General features: G+C 37.9%; 1 protein-coding gene across 1 annotated transcript in view; it reads left to right on the top strand.

Moving 5' to 3' along the window:
• Positions 1–15699, top strand: part of LOC107185665 (protein vestigial) — a 67503-nt gene that overhangs the window by 39740 nt on the left and 12064 nt on the right. The window contains exons 4-5 of the mRNA XM_015573440.1: positions 3967–4090; positions 5636–5862. Of these exons, the coding sequence (XP_015428926.1) occupies positions 3967–4090; positions 5636–5862 (351 nt within the window). The remainder of the gene's footprint in view (positions 1–3966; positions 4091–5635; positions 5863–15699) is intronic.

Here is a 15699-nt window from a genome sequence, read left to right as displayed (position 1 = left end):
GCCGCATTGGCCAATCCGGTCGGTCGAGTCGCCCAGCCCCGGGATCAACGAGAAAGTATATTTTACACGTTCGTCGGGAACGAGAGGAGCCCTCCTCACCCCCACCCCATTCCTCTATTCCTCCCGTGGGAAACAATGCGGCCCCATGGCTTCTTTATGCTTAAAGTGTCGCGGGTCAGTTGTTACCGGGACGACCCGATACCCAATCGGATTACAGTATCGTCGTTCGGCCCGGCTAGCCGCGCGGAGATTGCGGACCGATTCGAATTTCTCGACCTATCGCGGCGGAGGCGAGCTTCTTGTTACGGCGTTGTTAATATGTTAATCGGGAGGACGAGACGGATGAAACGGTTCCAAAATTTGGGAAAAATATTTTATTCCTGACGGATACTTGTGTACATAATTGGGAATTGCGGACAGGTTTTTGGACATTGTTGGTAATTACGAACGCAGTCTGACGAGAAGTTAGCACGTTAAGCACCATTTAGATCCAATTGAATACAATACACTCTAGTGGGCCCTTGTATTCGTTTGGATACTGTGTCTTTCATTCAGATACGCTTTTTTACACAACATTTTTTACACAGTATTTACATTATTTTTGTAATTTTACAAATTACACAAATTTTTTTTACACAGTGGCCAACAAAGCAATATCATTCTTCTTATATGACGGCGCTTAACTTGTTAAATGAGCTGTACAATGGGTGAACAGATTATTTGAGCCACTAAATTGACAATCTTTCGAATTTTTTCTGTATTTTTAATAATTATGCATAAACTAATTTTATTTTTTGTACATTCTTATTGCACAATTGATAATTAAAAATTATGCAGTGTCAAAACTATAATATTGTGACTTTATTTTTATAAAAACAAAAAAATATATTTTTCGTACTATGGCTTCAATAATTTGATCACATACTGTAGCGCGAAGTTTTTATTTAATTTTTCATCTAATAAAGTCCTTGATAATTAGTCTATAAAGCTGTGAACTTGCATAAACATCCACAATCTAGTTATGTGAAACCATTTCCAGTATTATCTGTCAATTGTTCGAATACGTCAGATCGATACTGGAGACCTTGATACATAAACTTCGGCTCCACTTACAAATCTGGAAAATTTTTAATGTTCTCGCGCAATATTTACTTACAGATGTGCCACTTGTGATTATTTACATGGAACGCACCTGGAACTGGTCCAGAAGAAAAATATTTACTACCTATAAACCATTATTTTATGATTACGACGTCGCATTTATTCAGCTGTTGGTACTGAATCGTTCGCTTTTTGTGAAATTAATTTTTTCTTATTGAATTGCGACCGTTTTATTAATTGGACAATATGGAATTTTGCGAACTACTTGGTTAAAAAAATAAAAACCTCATTAACCTTAAATGTCATGGGCGGCGTATTCCTCTTCACTGATACGGAGAAGTCTGCGAATTTTTCTAACTTTTTTGCCCGAAAATTACTAAAGTAAATGATAAACAAAAAGCCTGCTTCTGCCCCTTAAAATTACGCAACAAAGAAATGGCATATTCACGGCCCGTGTCCTTAAGGGTAAACTACACCAAACATATTATTACATTAACCCTTTTATTTCCACTGTTGCCATATGGTTCCGTATTTAAAATTACGAAATAAAATATAGGTATTATGTATTTTTTCATATCTGTGAGTATATAATAGTTTTATCTAGTTTTGTATAGATGGTATGACACACATTTGAATGTGCATTTAAAAGTTTATCGGCAAAATAAGACATTATTAGTCCTCTGTTTCCTTCGTTTGATGGAATTCGGGTGTTAAGCATTATTACCAATGTAATAGAAACTTGCAAAGCTCTAATTTCTTTCAAATATTGCAAGACGGTTTATTGATCAACGGTAAGAAAAATTCGATTTTATTAAGTATAATAACATTGTAATAGGAATAATTATATCTAACTGTGATAAAAATAAACAGGTAACCAAATGGCAACAAACGACAAACAGCATTAAACGGTTTCAAATGCTCTTGCGAATCATTTATATTTCATGTAATATATACAAAACTACAACAAAGTATTTCTTTGATAATCTTGAAATAATTTGGGAATGAAAGGGTTAAGTTTCGTTAAATGCACAAGGTATAATATCCAACTTAATATCTCAAAATGAAGTTATTAATACCACAAAATCATCAAACCACCCGCTAGAAGTGGCACGAGAACGTTCGAATGGAATTAAGGGTGGCTTATTCAAACGATATCTCCCGGTTGACACTGGTTACGTTAAATAATGGCAGTTCCCCGTGCCAGGATAAATTAGTTGTCGACATGGTTTCCATGGGATAGTTAAGAGCAGCCCCGGGACTGGCGGAGAGATGAAATCGAGGAAGAGCGAGAGGAGGAATTAGAAGTATAAATCGTCGGCTGGTTCGACCTCGTTGGTTCAACCTTCGAATATGTGTTTGGATTGGCCAGTGGAGATTCGAGAGAGAAAAAAGGAATCCCGGGACCAAGGACCCGGAGACTCGCGGGAGGATACACGACAAGCTTCTGGCTTTGGAGTGGTCGCTTGTAAAACAACCGAGCGGTACCTTTCTGTCGTGCGGTTCGATCCCGTGGGATCCGGCTACTCGTTTATCGTGAGCCCTCGAAAGAATCGCGTGCTGGGCCCCGTGGGAAACCGATACAAATATTTTAATAAACATTCCTGGTTCAGTCGGGACGCATCGTTTTCGACAGAAACTCTGTTGCGTCAATTGGTTCCGTTGATCGGTAGAGAACCGGGTCGATCCATCGTAGATCGATGAGGGACACTACGTGATTCATTGTTGAAGGCTATTTAACACTTTGACGGCTACGTCATCCAAATACGGAATAACAAGACAGTCGAATGTATGATTGGAAAATATTAACATATTCACAGTCTGCGGTTTTTAGGCGAGACGTTAGCTGAACACGCGTAGAATGTTCAAAAGTCTATAACTGAATACCGCAGGGTTCTGCTATTTAAACATATAATGAGTTAATAGTCACCTTTTAAAACGTTATTATATAAAGAGAATATCTAAGCTAACAAAAATTTTAAATCAAGGTAGTAATTATCTCGCTAAAGAGGACCAGGTGATGAATGCTACAGATTTTGAAATAACGTAGGACTACGTTACCTGTACTCAGCTAAAGACTTTAAAATGGCGTCGGACTCCGTTGACGGTTAGGTACGAATGAAAATTGGTTCAAATAAACGGGACTAACACTGGGAAATTCGGTAAAGATGAGATGGTGAATACAGTGGCAAGTTGTGGAGAACAGTGTTTCTTTATTTATTATAATAAATAAAGTCTTTATCAAGTTTCCTCTGTCAATTCTTAAACAACGCTGAATCTTTCATTGAATTGATAGTCATTTGGATTAGGTGTTATAATAACTATACTGCTGAATCTCATCTGTTCATCATTTATGATGGAGTAAAGTCGTTATTGTTATTATTATTTCTGTTATGTTTTTGGTACAGGTTACTGGTAGCTGATTGTCATTTAAGGGAAACCTGCCAGAATTTAAAGTATTATGTATAAACCGTCGAATAACATTATCAGCACGTTGAAAGAGAATGTTCGTTCCATATTTAAACTACAGAAAAATAGGTTGAGGTCTCTAATTGGAGTACATCACGCCACTTTGTGACTTTTAAGGAGTAATTGTGATATGAAAGTAGGCTACCGTGACTTCGCGTTCGCTTAAATACACAAAGATGGCATAAAAACTGGGAAATTGCATTGTGGTTTCGCAAATTTGGTAAGAAGTTTAACTGGGAAGAAAAGTAAAATGTGACGTATAATTCCAACGACTTAGCAGTAAATAATAGTCTTTTCTATTTCATACTGTTTGACTGTGATCGTGGAGAATAATTCTTTCATTATACTGAAAATTATTTTGCGTTTAGTAACATGGTTTTTCCGCTTTCGTTTTTCTAGAAAATATCTCACCTATGTCTATGAGGAACTTCCCAGCTTCCTTCTGGGACAGTCAGCATCCTGGTCAAGGCTATGAGTATCCAACGGATCCATGGCATCCACATTATCCACAATATCACCACAGGTGAGTCTATCCAATAGTTGTCATCTCTTCTAGATAAATAAATTTCTGTGGCACAGAAATAACAATTTTAACGTTTCCTCGTTGCTTCATTAATATTTCTTAATTATCCTTTTAAAAACATTTTATTATACGAGCAATCTTTCGCGAACATAACGAGTAAAATGAGACTTTTTCATGGTCATTAATCACGGTACATTTTCTTTCGTGTGATCAACCTCCCCTCAAGTGTGATGTAAACATTTACCTACTTACTAGAAAAATACCATTTTCATTTTTATCGATAGTCTTATTTCCAAAATGCAAACGCAAGTAACGGAGTACACGACGTTTTAAATTAATAACCGTATAATAAGCGAGGTTCAGCGATACGAAGATCTTTGTCATTAAACCCGATTCCAACCTTACTCCAACATTCTCGACCCAATTTATTAAAACCCAATTTAAAATATCAGCTTTATCAGTCAACATTCCGCGAATCTAGAATTGTACGTCTACTTTATTGCGACGATTAAAACGAGTATCACGCCAATCCAGTTTGATGATATCACACGTTCACGAGCGCGACCGGAGGAGGCCCCCTCGAAGAATCTCATCCATCCGCCTCCAGGCCGCGGCGTGGCGTGCTCCATTTTAAATTCGACCGGTTTCACGCCCGAAGCTCGTGTTTCGCGCACGAGACGACAACGACGACAACAACGACGCCGCACGAAAACTGTACGGGGGTGACAAATCGACGGAATCGTCGCTAGCGTCGTTCGTTCAATTAACGGACGATAATGCGGCCAATGTTTCACGCATTCCAAAAATCCACCTCCGGCAGGCGCGACACGGTCATTACGCGATAGCCCGCCAGGATAAACCGTCAGAAATAAATGTCGCGGCGGGCACGAGACGGGAAACGAGCACGGGTAGAGACTGGCCAGGGGTGAGGAAGGGTAGAGGGAGGGAATAGAAGGTTCTAAAAAAGGGACAAAAAAAAAAGAAGAAAGAAAGATGGGAGAAAAATCACGAGAAATCGAGGAAAGAGACGGACCAGCCGGAACGGAGCACGCACGCGCGCGCGCCCGAACGAGAGGGGTCCCATTAAAAGGACCGTACGAAAGGGGACGGTGAAGAAGGTGGGAAGAAGAGAGAACGGCGGGAGGCAAAGAGAAAACGAGACGTGAAAAATACAGAAAACCGTCGGGAGCAGGTACCACTGCCCCGAGAGATCTTTAGCGCTGATCTTGCATCGGCCGCCGTATAAATTACCAGTCTGTCACCGTTCTTGAGAAGAGGCACGATATCGAGAATTCTTTTACCTCTTGCTCCCTCTCTATGCCACCCTCTTTCCCCTCTCATTTCGCCCCACTCTTTTTTGTTTCGGTTGTTTTTCTTTTCCTCGCGCGATCTCTCTCTCTCTCCCTCTCTCTTTCACTATCTCTCTTCTTTGTTTTTTTTCCCTCTTTCCCTCTCCCCTTCTTTCATCGTGATATTCTTGGTGTATACCAAACGGTCGAACATCGAAATTAAAAGGCGAACGGTTTCCACGGTTCTGTGTTCCAGGGCTGTGCACGAGTATCACCACCATAATATGGCGGCGGTGACGAGTTACGGTGGTCTGTTGTTGGGTGGTGCACGAGGACTCGGCCACCATACGTCCCACCATGCGGCGCACCACGCGCACGCCGCGGCCTCCTACAAGGACTGGACGTCGGCGACGCCGTCGCAGTCCCTCGTCGACGCTTCCTCCGCACCCCCTTACCCTCACGGGCCGTATGCACCCCTTTCTGGTGAGTAGAACGAGAGTTAATTCGATGAATCCGCGAATTGTTACCGGTTCCGGGAATTGTATGGTCGATATCCGACGTCGGTCTAATATAGGGCCTTTCATACCTTGTCGCTGATTTGGCAAAAAAAGACGCAGGGTGAAACTAGACTGTATGATCCACTTTTAAAGAAAACTCAATGGAAGAAAATATTCTTCAGGAATTCTTTATTTTATCCGCAAAATTACAATATATTAATTTTTTTCTCTTTACAACTACTGCTTAGATATGATGAAAACGTAACAAGAAGTAGCAGAAAATAACCATTTTTTGTAACGTTTAGGTAAGGCATTTTGTAACACAGTAATCGATTAAAATGTGAAAAAATGCTTCTACATAAATAAGTCACTGCTTTATATTCTTTTTAACGAAACATTATCAAATTTGAAGCAAAGCAAATATACGATAGAGTCAGGAACACAAATAGAATATGTTTAATAAAATGAACAAAGTTCAATTTGTTTAGTACTCACCGTAAATTGTTCAGAAAACGAAAATCAAAATTTGTGTATTTCCTTGTAGAAATGTAATAATGATGCTTATACTTTAGCAGCGTTTGTGGACGTCGGAGACCGTTTCGAACTTATATCCTTACTCGTGTGCGTGAAACAATATGTAGTAAGGCGTTTTGTTAATCGGGGCTTATTATCTTGTTTCACCCTATGTTATTGAAAATGTCTAACCAAAGTTCGATTATTTGGGATATTTTAGAAAACACATATTTCGTAATTGGTATGTTATTTAGCAATAGTTCATGGAGTACATTTTCCTCTAATTATTTCAGATATATGCAGATAATAAAGTTTCTCGTTGAGATTAGGTTCAAAGAGGAAATTATAAAATAAGTAACGCTGTTGTGACATCTAACCTGTCGTTTACAATGTGCAATAGTTGTAAACGAAATAAGGTACTTAATGTCCAGACTTTCATAAAATCTTTAACATCAATTAAGTGGCGTATGGGTAATTAACGAAATTTCACCCTAAAATAGTTTAACAGACATAAAATGGTTTCTCTGTTTGTCAAATTTAATTACATTTATTTTATTCTTACTAGCTTATTTTAAAGAGAAGCGGTATCAGTTGTAAGAGTATAGTATATTCTTAGAGACTGTTACTTGTATGTCCCAGTTTTATTATCAACGGTTTATAGCATATGATTCGTGCGTCGGCTTCTTTGAAGTCACGAACTTGAAGTCCATTTCGAAGGTGATCCAATCCGATTAACATATAAAAAGCCGTATCTTTATAACGAGAGCTTTCTCTAGATACGTATTCAGACATCACTGTACGTTATTCAGTCGGAAATGTCCTAAAAGAATATAAAATGGTACTTCAAAGTGTTCCCTAAGTTATCAAACATCACAACAAGTATCAGATCTAACAATAATTAATCGTCTACATGTCTTATTACCTAACAACACAATTTAAATCCGATAGAGGAATATGTTGGACATTAAGAAATATCATTGAAACACCACAAGCTTTCGATTTCCTCAGAAATCAGTACCGTTAATAAAGTGGTAGTAATTGGGACATTTACCCTAATTCATAATATCGTCAAGCCACCCCACTACTATAAACTGACAATTTTCCCGATCCCAAGATCAGACCAGCTCCGAATTCTTTCTCGGCGTCCCCGATTCGTCGTTCTAATCCCTGAGAACGGCCAAAGCTTTCCCAGTCTCTTATATAATTCGTCGAGGAGGCTGCGGGGGTTAAAAAGGAGAGCGGCCCTTTTTGCAAAGACGTGTCCCGAGCACCTCCGTCTCGCCGAGCGAAATGTTTTACGGCCGTGCCTTGGCTTTTTGTCGTCGGCATCGATGATTTCGGTGGCAGAACAACGAAGAAACCCAGGGCCCCCGAACGTAGCGGCGCTATATCGGCCCGCGCGCGGCCCCCATTAAGCTCTTATTAATTGCGAGCATCTGAGGGGCCGACCGACCTTTCTTGCGCTACCTGCGCGCCATTCTGCCTCCGCTCGATCTGCCGGGCCGGTACAAACGGCGTTCGGACGCTCCTCCTCGGCCTTCCAACTTTGATGTCGGGTCGATCCTCCTGACGAGATTTATCATGTAAATCGCGAATAAAAAGTACGCGTATACCCTGCACTGCAATCGTGAGGAGCGAGGGGGGAAGGATGGGGACGCTGGCTGCCGCATCTCGCCCTTTTTTCCATGATCGCGGGACCGATCCAGAGGGTTGCGCTGGATCGTGCTGGATCGATCGGTTAGTTGTAAAATGTGGAAGGTTACAGTGGAAATCTGTAGAAAAAAATTATTTGTTATTTTGGACTGTGATATTAACAATTTTAGATTATGGTGGTTTGCTCGAATTATAACAGTGATGAGGAAAACTGTATACATTGTTTTATCTGTTCCTGTATATTAGGTAGATCTAGTCTTTTTTATGGAATTGCGTTCATAATGTTTGTTAGGGTAATTCTAAATACATTACTGTTATGTAGGCAAGTAGTGGGAAAATTCTCAGAACAATCTGTTACCAGTAACTTATAAATAGACTGCGGCTTTTATGCATTTATAGCCTATAGGGGTCTGTAAAATACAATAGAAAACAAAACTTTAGTCAGATTCAATCAGTTTTCTAGTTTATTCCGAACCTAATATGATATTTAAGAAAAGAAAGCAATTCCTGCATTTGCTCTTCCTTGTATAAATTGCTTTAGAAAATACCATTTTCCATAAAAATCTGCAGTCTACTTATAAACTTATAAAGAAATGAACAACGGTTAAACGAATTTTCGAGGTATACTACATATTAGATTGGTGCATATCAAATGTCGTTTTTACAAATGAAACTTTAACAACACGCAGTTGATGTAGATTTTTTTAATAATATCTCTAACTCTTTCTATCGGCCTTCCTTTTAATTCATTTTCTAATGCAAATTCACCAGCCTTGAATTTGCGCTGTCCTAACATTTAAATTCATGTTTTTAGCAATTTTTACGACACTTGTCCCCAGCTTAAGTTCATACAAAACAGTCACCCGAATATTTTGATTACTCATGACGGCTGATAGTGAGGGTTTTAGTATCTCTGTTATAAATCTTGTTAGTATTCAAAACACCTGTATCACATCATATTTCTTCTTTCATATGATCTGAAACAATAAATGATCGGACAAAGTTTTAACCCTTTAACGGTGAAATTTTGTTTTGGAAATGTATACATATCTACATACAGTAGACTCACGTTAAAATAGAGCACGTTAAAGTAGCGGTAGAAACGCCCACGTGGATGCACCTCATTATCGGTTGCCATCTGTAACCAAAGTTCTAATCTAATCGGTGGATTGACAGTACTGTCACGAGATCCTGCGTGTCCATTGGCTCACGTTAAAGTAGCGTTTCCAGGAAAAACCCGCCTCGAGAGCCCGGCACCGTTACTTTAACGTGAGTCTACTGTACGTAGTTAGTTTGATTCCTTTATTCTCATAAGACAAATACGTTCTTCAATTTTTAATAAAATTTCAATTTTTATAGTAAAAGATATTTCTTTTTTCATACGACGAGTATAGCCGTTAAACACCGTTAAAGGGTTCATGGATGTTATTGGCCCGGCGAATTCGAACTCTGAAAAACATTTTTTATATCCACCGACGTAATAAAATTCTTCTCGTGATCGAGCAAATAGACGCGGCGAGAGTGACGAATAAATTTTCACGTCGCTCAACTCGTCTGCCACGAGTTTGAAAGGTGAGTGCAGTAGCGCACGCGAGCTGCAACGGAGGGTGCAGCTGCAGCACGCCGTGAAAATACCACGCCCATCGTGATTGCGGAGACCACTCCCATCTGTCTGCACGTCGTTGCGGGCAACACGCCTTCCACGTTACCCCCCGAGGCAGTCTCACGCGATTTCATGCGGCACATCCGTGACTTCTGACGCAATGTTCCGCCACGTACACGGGAACTTCCGTGTCCTTTGCTTCCGTTTTATTTTCACCACGGCTCGCAATCCGAAGTATTTTCATTCGTATTACCGGTCGATCGTATTCGAGCATTTTTTCATGTCGTTCTGCTAATTCCCGCGACGCTTGTTACGATTAATCTTGATTTGTGCGACGTGTGTTCGAGATTGCAGAATTCAACAGCGATTCATGTAGTACGATTGTGAAATGTGGGAAATAATGATATTAGTTGATGTTGAATGCAATCCCCTAATTCGCTCCATTTTCTACGGTGCAGTGAGACGCGGATGGAACAGATGGCAATGATGACATTTTGTTTTCTAATGAGATTTCTTTTACGAAAAATTACGATGTTACGGATATCAAATAACAGTATTTCGAATGAAATGTAAGGATTTTCCAGAAGTTTAAGTTGAATTTTAGTAAAAGTTGTGTATATGTATATACTTTTCAATTAAAACTGACAGGAAGATGACTGAGAAGGACGAAGTAACTGAATAAATTTTAAGTCAACGTCTGTGACAATGAAAGTGGAGTTGACAAATTGACTACACCTCCATTGTAGAGATTACTGAATAGTTTGGAGCTGAATTATATGCTTGGAGTAAAAGAAGAATTGTTTTATGGGCATTAATGCAGAATCTACAGTAAAGCTCTTGTAGCATATATTGATTCGTGGAAAAGAAACCTGTGGGAAATATTTGAAATTCCGTGAACGTAATGAGCTGAATGTTGTTTGAATTAACAGAAGAATTGTTTGATCGACATTAATGGAGAGTCTTCCATAAAACTCTTATGGCATATAATGCTAAATAAACTGAAATAAAGGATTTTCCACACTATCTTCATCTTCAGTCATCGAATTTAACACGATGGATACTGCATTATCAAATGCCAAGAATTAAAAATTACAAGGTTAATGCAATCATTACTATCTAGCAGAAAAAGTAATGAACATAATGTATCAATGCAGAGTTTTTTTTAATATCGTCAATATACATACTTTCCAATATTGCGTAAAGCTATTTAAGGAGACGCAAGTTCTGAAATTTAAATTGACAGGAGAGTATTGAAAGGGAGAGAAAATAGTGTGTGTTGGTCTGGTTCCCTATAACAGTGAATTTCAAGGGTCGAAAATCGATACCAGAGCTCCACTTCACCACTCTCATCCCTTTCGCTACCATTGATTTTGCATGCTATGGCTTCGACCCTCTTCCAGTAGCCATTTTGGTCATGTCAATCTACATAGTAATAATTGAGGAAAGGATTCTTGCTCTTTCGTTCCCCTTCTTTTCCACTTTATGTCTTCCACTTCGGTCTTCTCATTATCTTCGTGACATTTTTAACTTGACGACTTCAACCAGTCAAATTTCAGAAAAATTTGTTATGTAAAATAGAATGTACTATATTAAGGAATGTACAGATATGAATTAGAATGTACTTTAAGTAATGTCATACAAACATACAAAAGATTTTGGTAATACCTTCACCATAAAAACATGTACATGTAGGTTCGGGCTGAATATTTATCGTATACTATAAGTCCATGAATTCACATTTTTACATACGAATAAATACACAATCTTCCATGATTTATTTGACATTATCGTGAAATCTCTGTTACATAGGTCTCATTCTTCAGTTTATTACAGATTTCTTCTTGTCATTTTCCGAAAGCAGGGAATATTCGCTCCACGATTATTAGTAACATGATGGACGTATTTACATTATAGTATAATTAAAATTTTTATTTTTGTCTCCAATACAATTCATCGTATCACGTATTAAACTACAAGAATCTGTTTCCATTAAATTTTTCTGAATAAAACTGCAGGGAATTGTTATGTCCATTTTATCAACAGAAAAAAGTTACTTGTTATTTGTACTCGAGCCGCGAGAGGTAAGAGAACGAAACAACGTTTTTCTATCGAGCTCTGTCAAATCAGACGAGTGTTGGTGAATTCCCCGTAAAAAATCCCCCAGAAGAAGTCTCGGTGTCTGGGGCAGGGAAACGGTTCACGAACGAATGGCCCGAGATTTAGGGCCAATTTAGGAAACGCTTACGTTCGCACGCGTGCGCCCCGGTTTATAGCTCAGATTGAGAGTTGGTTTCGCGGATCGGACCGACCAAACAAGTTTTCAAGAATTTACTTGCCGGAATGCCGGCAACGCTCACTATTCTAACTGGCGTGTGCTACCGTAAGAGCCCTGTGCACGCTCTCTGGTTCCAAGTAGCCGCGAGCTCGTCGTCAAACATCGATTCTGGAAATTAATGAATAAATAAGGAAGGGCCTTCCCGTCCTCTTTCGTAGTTCCAGCGAATCTCGATTCCGCGATTTGCTCGCTGAAAAACGATACCACCGGTGTCGGGCCGGGTGGATTTTTGCGAATTTTATTCGGACAGACACGAATTTTCGGTATTTCATGGAAAGTGCAGTCTGGTCGTTTTCGACCCGCCTTTCTTTTTAGGTAACGACCAACGTAAGTGGTAGCTTCTTAATAAAGTCATTGCAGGGATTCATTCTCTAATTACTTCGGTTTACTTTTATTTTTTATTTTTTATTGCAATTGGGACACTTAAATTTTGCAAAGCGTTACATTAATTAATTTGCGTTAATCGTTTACTATTAATATACGATTTAGAAATGTAAATTTTAAATGAGTTTTTTTGATCATTTTTCACATTTATGTTATTTATTCGCTGATAAAGTCCAAAGTTTGTTTAATACTTTTCGGATGAAATATTCGCTTCGGAGTATTACAGATTTTGTTAAGAAATGTGGACGTTGAAATTACATAGAATGTAAACGCGTACACAGAGTATCTGTACATAATACCTACATCCTCGTATCATACTTTTTTTCACTTTACAGGATAGGCCATAGTCGGTATGGCATGGCTTTTAGTTATCCTTGTGCAATTATCTATTGGATAATTTTCTAGTCAAATGAAATATAGACGAATAAAGAGAATCAGATTTTTAGAAGCACAACTTCAGTCATTACTCGCAGATAATATTGTTGTAGTGACTAACGCAAAAAGAATTGAGCTTCCCAACGAGTGATGAAAAATAACGGATGGAATACATTTCTCTATAAATTATAAAAATATGTCATTTCAAATATTACTAGTAGACTACGGTATTTACGCAAAGGATTTAAAAAGCCATTATAAGTACATAGTATTTATCTTATTCCAAATAATAATTGTCAAATCATTTTTAAAAATGCGAATTCCCGTAAATAGCAATAGTTTACTCATGAGTAATACGAATAGACGCTGCTATAATCTTGTTCTAAATACGGTCTCAAAGTGTGATCACAGATAGAAAAAAAGTTACAATTCTGTCGAATTGCTTTTAAAATCCTTATCGTTATGAGCCGATAAACGCGACCATCGCGAAGGACACCGAGACTCTTAACGAGTCCTGGAAAGGACTCACTCGGTTGTCGAAGGGTGAGAATGTAATTTCGGTGCGAACCGTTCCCCGCCGCGGCATCTTCGAATCTGAAGTGCCGCCATTAGAACGCCGCTTGGCACCCCGATTAGGCCTTGCCGTGGTGCACCGAGCCTCCGAGGTAATTATATAATTGCGTAAAATTAACTCGACCGGCATAAATTGGCTACCGTTTAACCGCGATTAAGAGAAATAAATCGCAATTACCGTGTGACGTCTGACGACGCCTGGACACTGTAGATGGTCATGGCGCACCGTGTGACGTTACTCGTCGCCGGTTTTATACGCTCCATCGCCTCCCGCCGCTTAGACAGCCTATTACTTCTGGGAAAGCATTAATTTAATTCCCTGTCGTTGGCTGGTAACCGACAAATTTGACACGATCGCTGGGATAATTTATGCGATTGACGAAGTTTCCGATAAATAATCTTTGGTTCTTCTCTGCTCGATGATCCGTCGATTGTACTTTTTCGAATTCATTTCTATCCTGGAAGTGAAAATATAAAATGAAATCCACGGAAATGTTTAGAATAATTTGGAAATGTTATGTATTTGGTGAATTTCATCCACTGTTTATAAATGTACTTTTTTGTTTCATATTATATGGAGGGTTTCAGGTCGGGTAATAGAACTGGGCAGGAGGTGATTTTATAAGAAAAAGTAAGTCGAAAAAAAGAATAAACATTTCAGGATGCTTCGTTTTCGAGATGATCGAACTTGAAAATTTGTTGGATGCTGCGCAGGAGAATAGGACTTGGCTAACGCGTCTGTTCGTTGCAAACCGTTTCTACTTATTGCTAGCAGGAATACACGCGTTTTATATGAATTTTAAAACACACTTTTGTCGAAAACGAAACCTTAAATGCAAAAAAATTATTCTTTCTTTTACACTTCTTTTTTCTTATAGAAACACCTCTTGTGTGACAAACAATCTCATATTCATATTGGGTTATGAAATAAAGATAGTCACTTCAATGAATAATAATTACTTCTATCCTGTGATTTAATTAAAATATGAGAAAGGATGATTTAACTCGTAAGGGAATCTTTGAAACGAAAGCGGCAATGAATTTGAAAAATACTTTACTGCAAATTTATGAAAGAATAGATAATTACTAATTGGTGTACCTGAAAATTGATTATTACAACAAAACTGACATTACAGAAACGTTATTAAACTGATATTTTTATTAAGATGTATTTTTTACATCCTTTTAAGTAACTTTCATCAGACTGGATAATTTAATTTCTTTATTATGAGAATTATATTAATATAATAAATTTGCAGTGTTTCCTTAACAAGTTAGAGAACTACAAAGCTGTGCCATATATAGGATCCCGAAGATTATCTCTTAAAATGTAACATTCATATTAGAGAAATAATTCATTTCTACTAACAGTTCGCAGGAACCGTCACCGTCAAACAACGACTAAATGTTGGTTTTATTGTTATTCAAAAAGAGAATAATAATAGCGCCTTCCCTGTTCCCACGATCGAGGTGGTTTCAGAGAATCAATTGTGATTCGTGGAATAGAAATCTTTGTAAAATATTTCAAATTCCTTGAATGTAATTCACCCGTAAAGAACAAAATTGAATGCGCGGTTTAATTCTGAAATCATTAATGGTAACTCATACATGAAATGGTCCTCCTTCAGAAAATGTCGATAACACTTTCAACATTTTTTGACAATATATTGATTTTTCAAAATAATTTTATTCGTAAAATTGTAAAGCAAATCAGGAATACAGTATTATATACTATGATTAATAGGAATGAACTTAATAGTCGTTGATTTTGAATTCATTTTTGGAATTCGTTGTAGCGTAAAAGAATTATTTTATTGAATTTACTGGTTCACAAAAGCTTTTAAAGCTTTGTCTTAAATATCCAAAATGATTAAATTAAAAATCTGAATATTCGTATCTTCCCAAAGAGGCCATAATTGAAACAAAGAATCATAAATGGTGTGTGGTTAAAGTACTCTACTCTAAAATTAATTATCTTGGGTTGAGTCATAAGCATCTCCCGTTCCTCTTCTTTCAGTATATTTCGAACGAACATAATTCACAATTACCTGTTATCAAATTTAACAATTAATTGTTATAACATATAAGACACGATATTATGATTGTTCCTTAAATATTAATCATTACTAGATTGCAAATTTGATGCATTTATAGAAATACAGAAAAGACAGAACTTTCATTAGGTCCAACGAGTTTTCTACTTTATTTCGAACCCAATAAGACATTTCATAGTAAAACTAAATTCCTACATTTGCTCCTGTCTTTACAAATTACTTTAGAAAATTACATTTTGCATAAAAATTCGCAGTCTACGCATTACATTTTCTCCGTCTGCGTGGAAAGTTATTCTTGATTCGTTCAAATATTGATGTTTATAAAACATTTAT

Source organism: Dufourea novaeangliae, unplaced genomic scaffold (assembly GCF_001272555.1).
Source record: "Dufourea novaeangliae isolate 0120121106 unplaced genomic scaffold, ASM127255v1 scaffold2, whole genome shotgun sequence".
NCBI classification, from domain to species: domain Eukaryota; kingdom Metazoa; phylum Arthropoda; class Insecta; order Hymenoptera; family Halictidae; genus Dufourea; species Dufourea novaeangliae.
The sequence above is the reverse complement of the archived record's forward strand: the minus strand, read 5'-3'. Positions and strand labels throughout refer to the sequence as shown.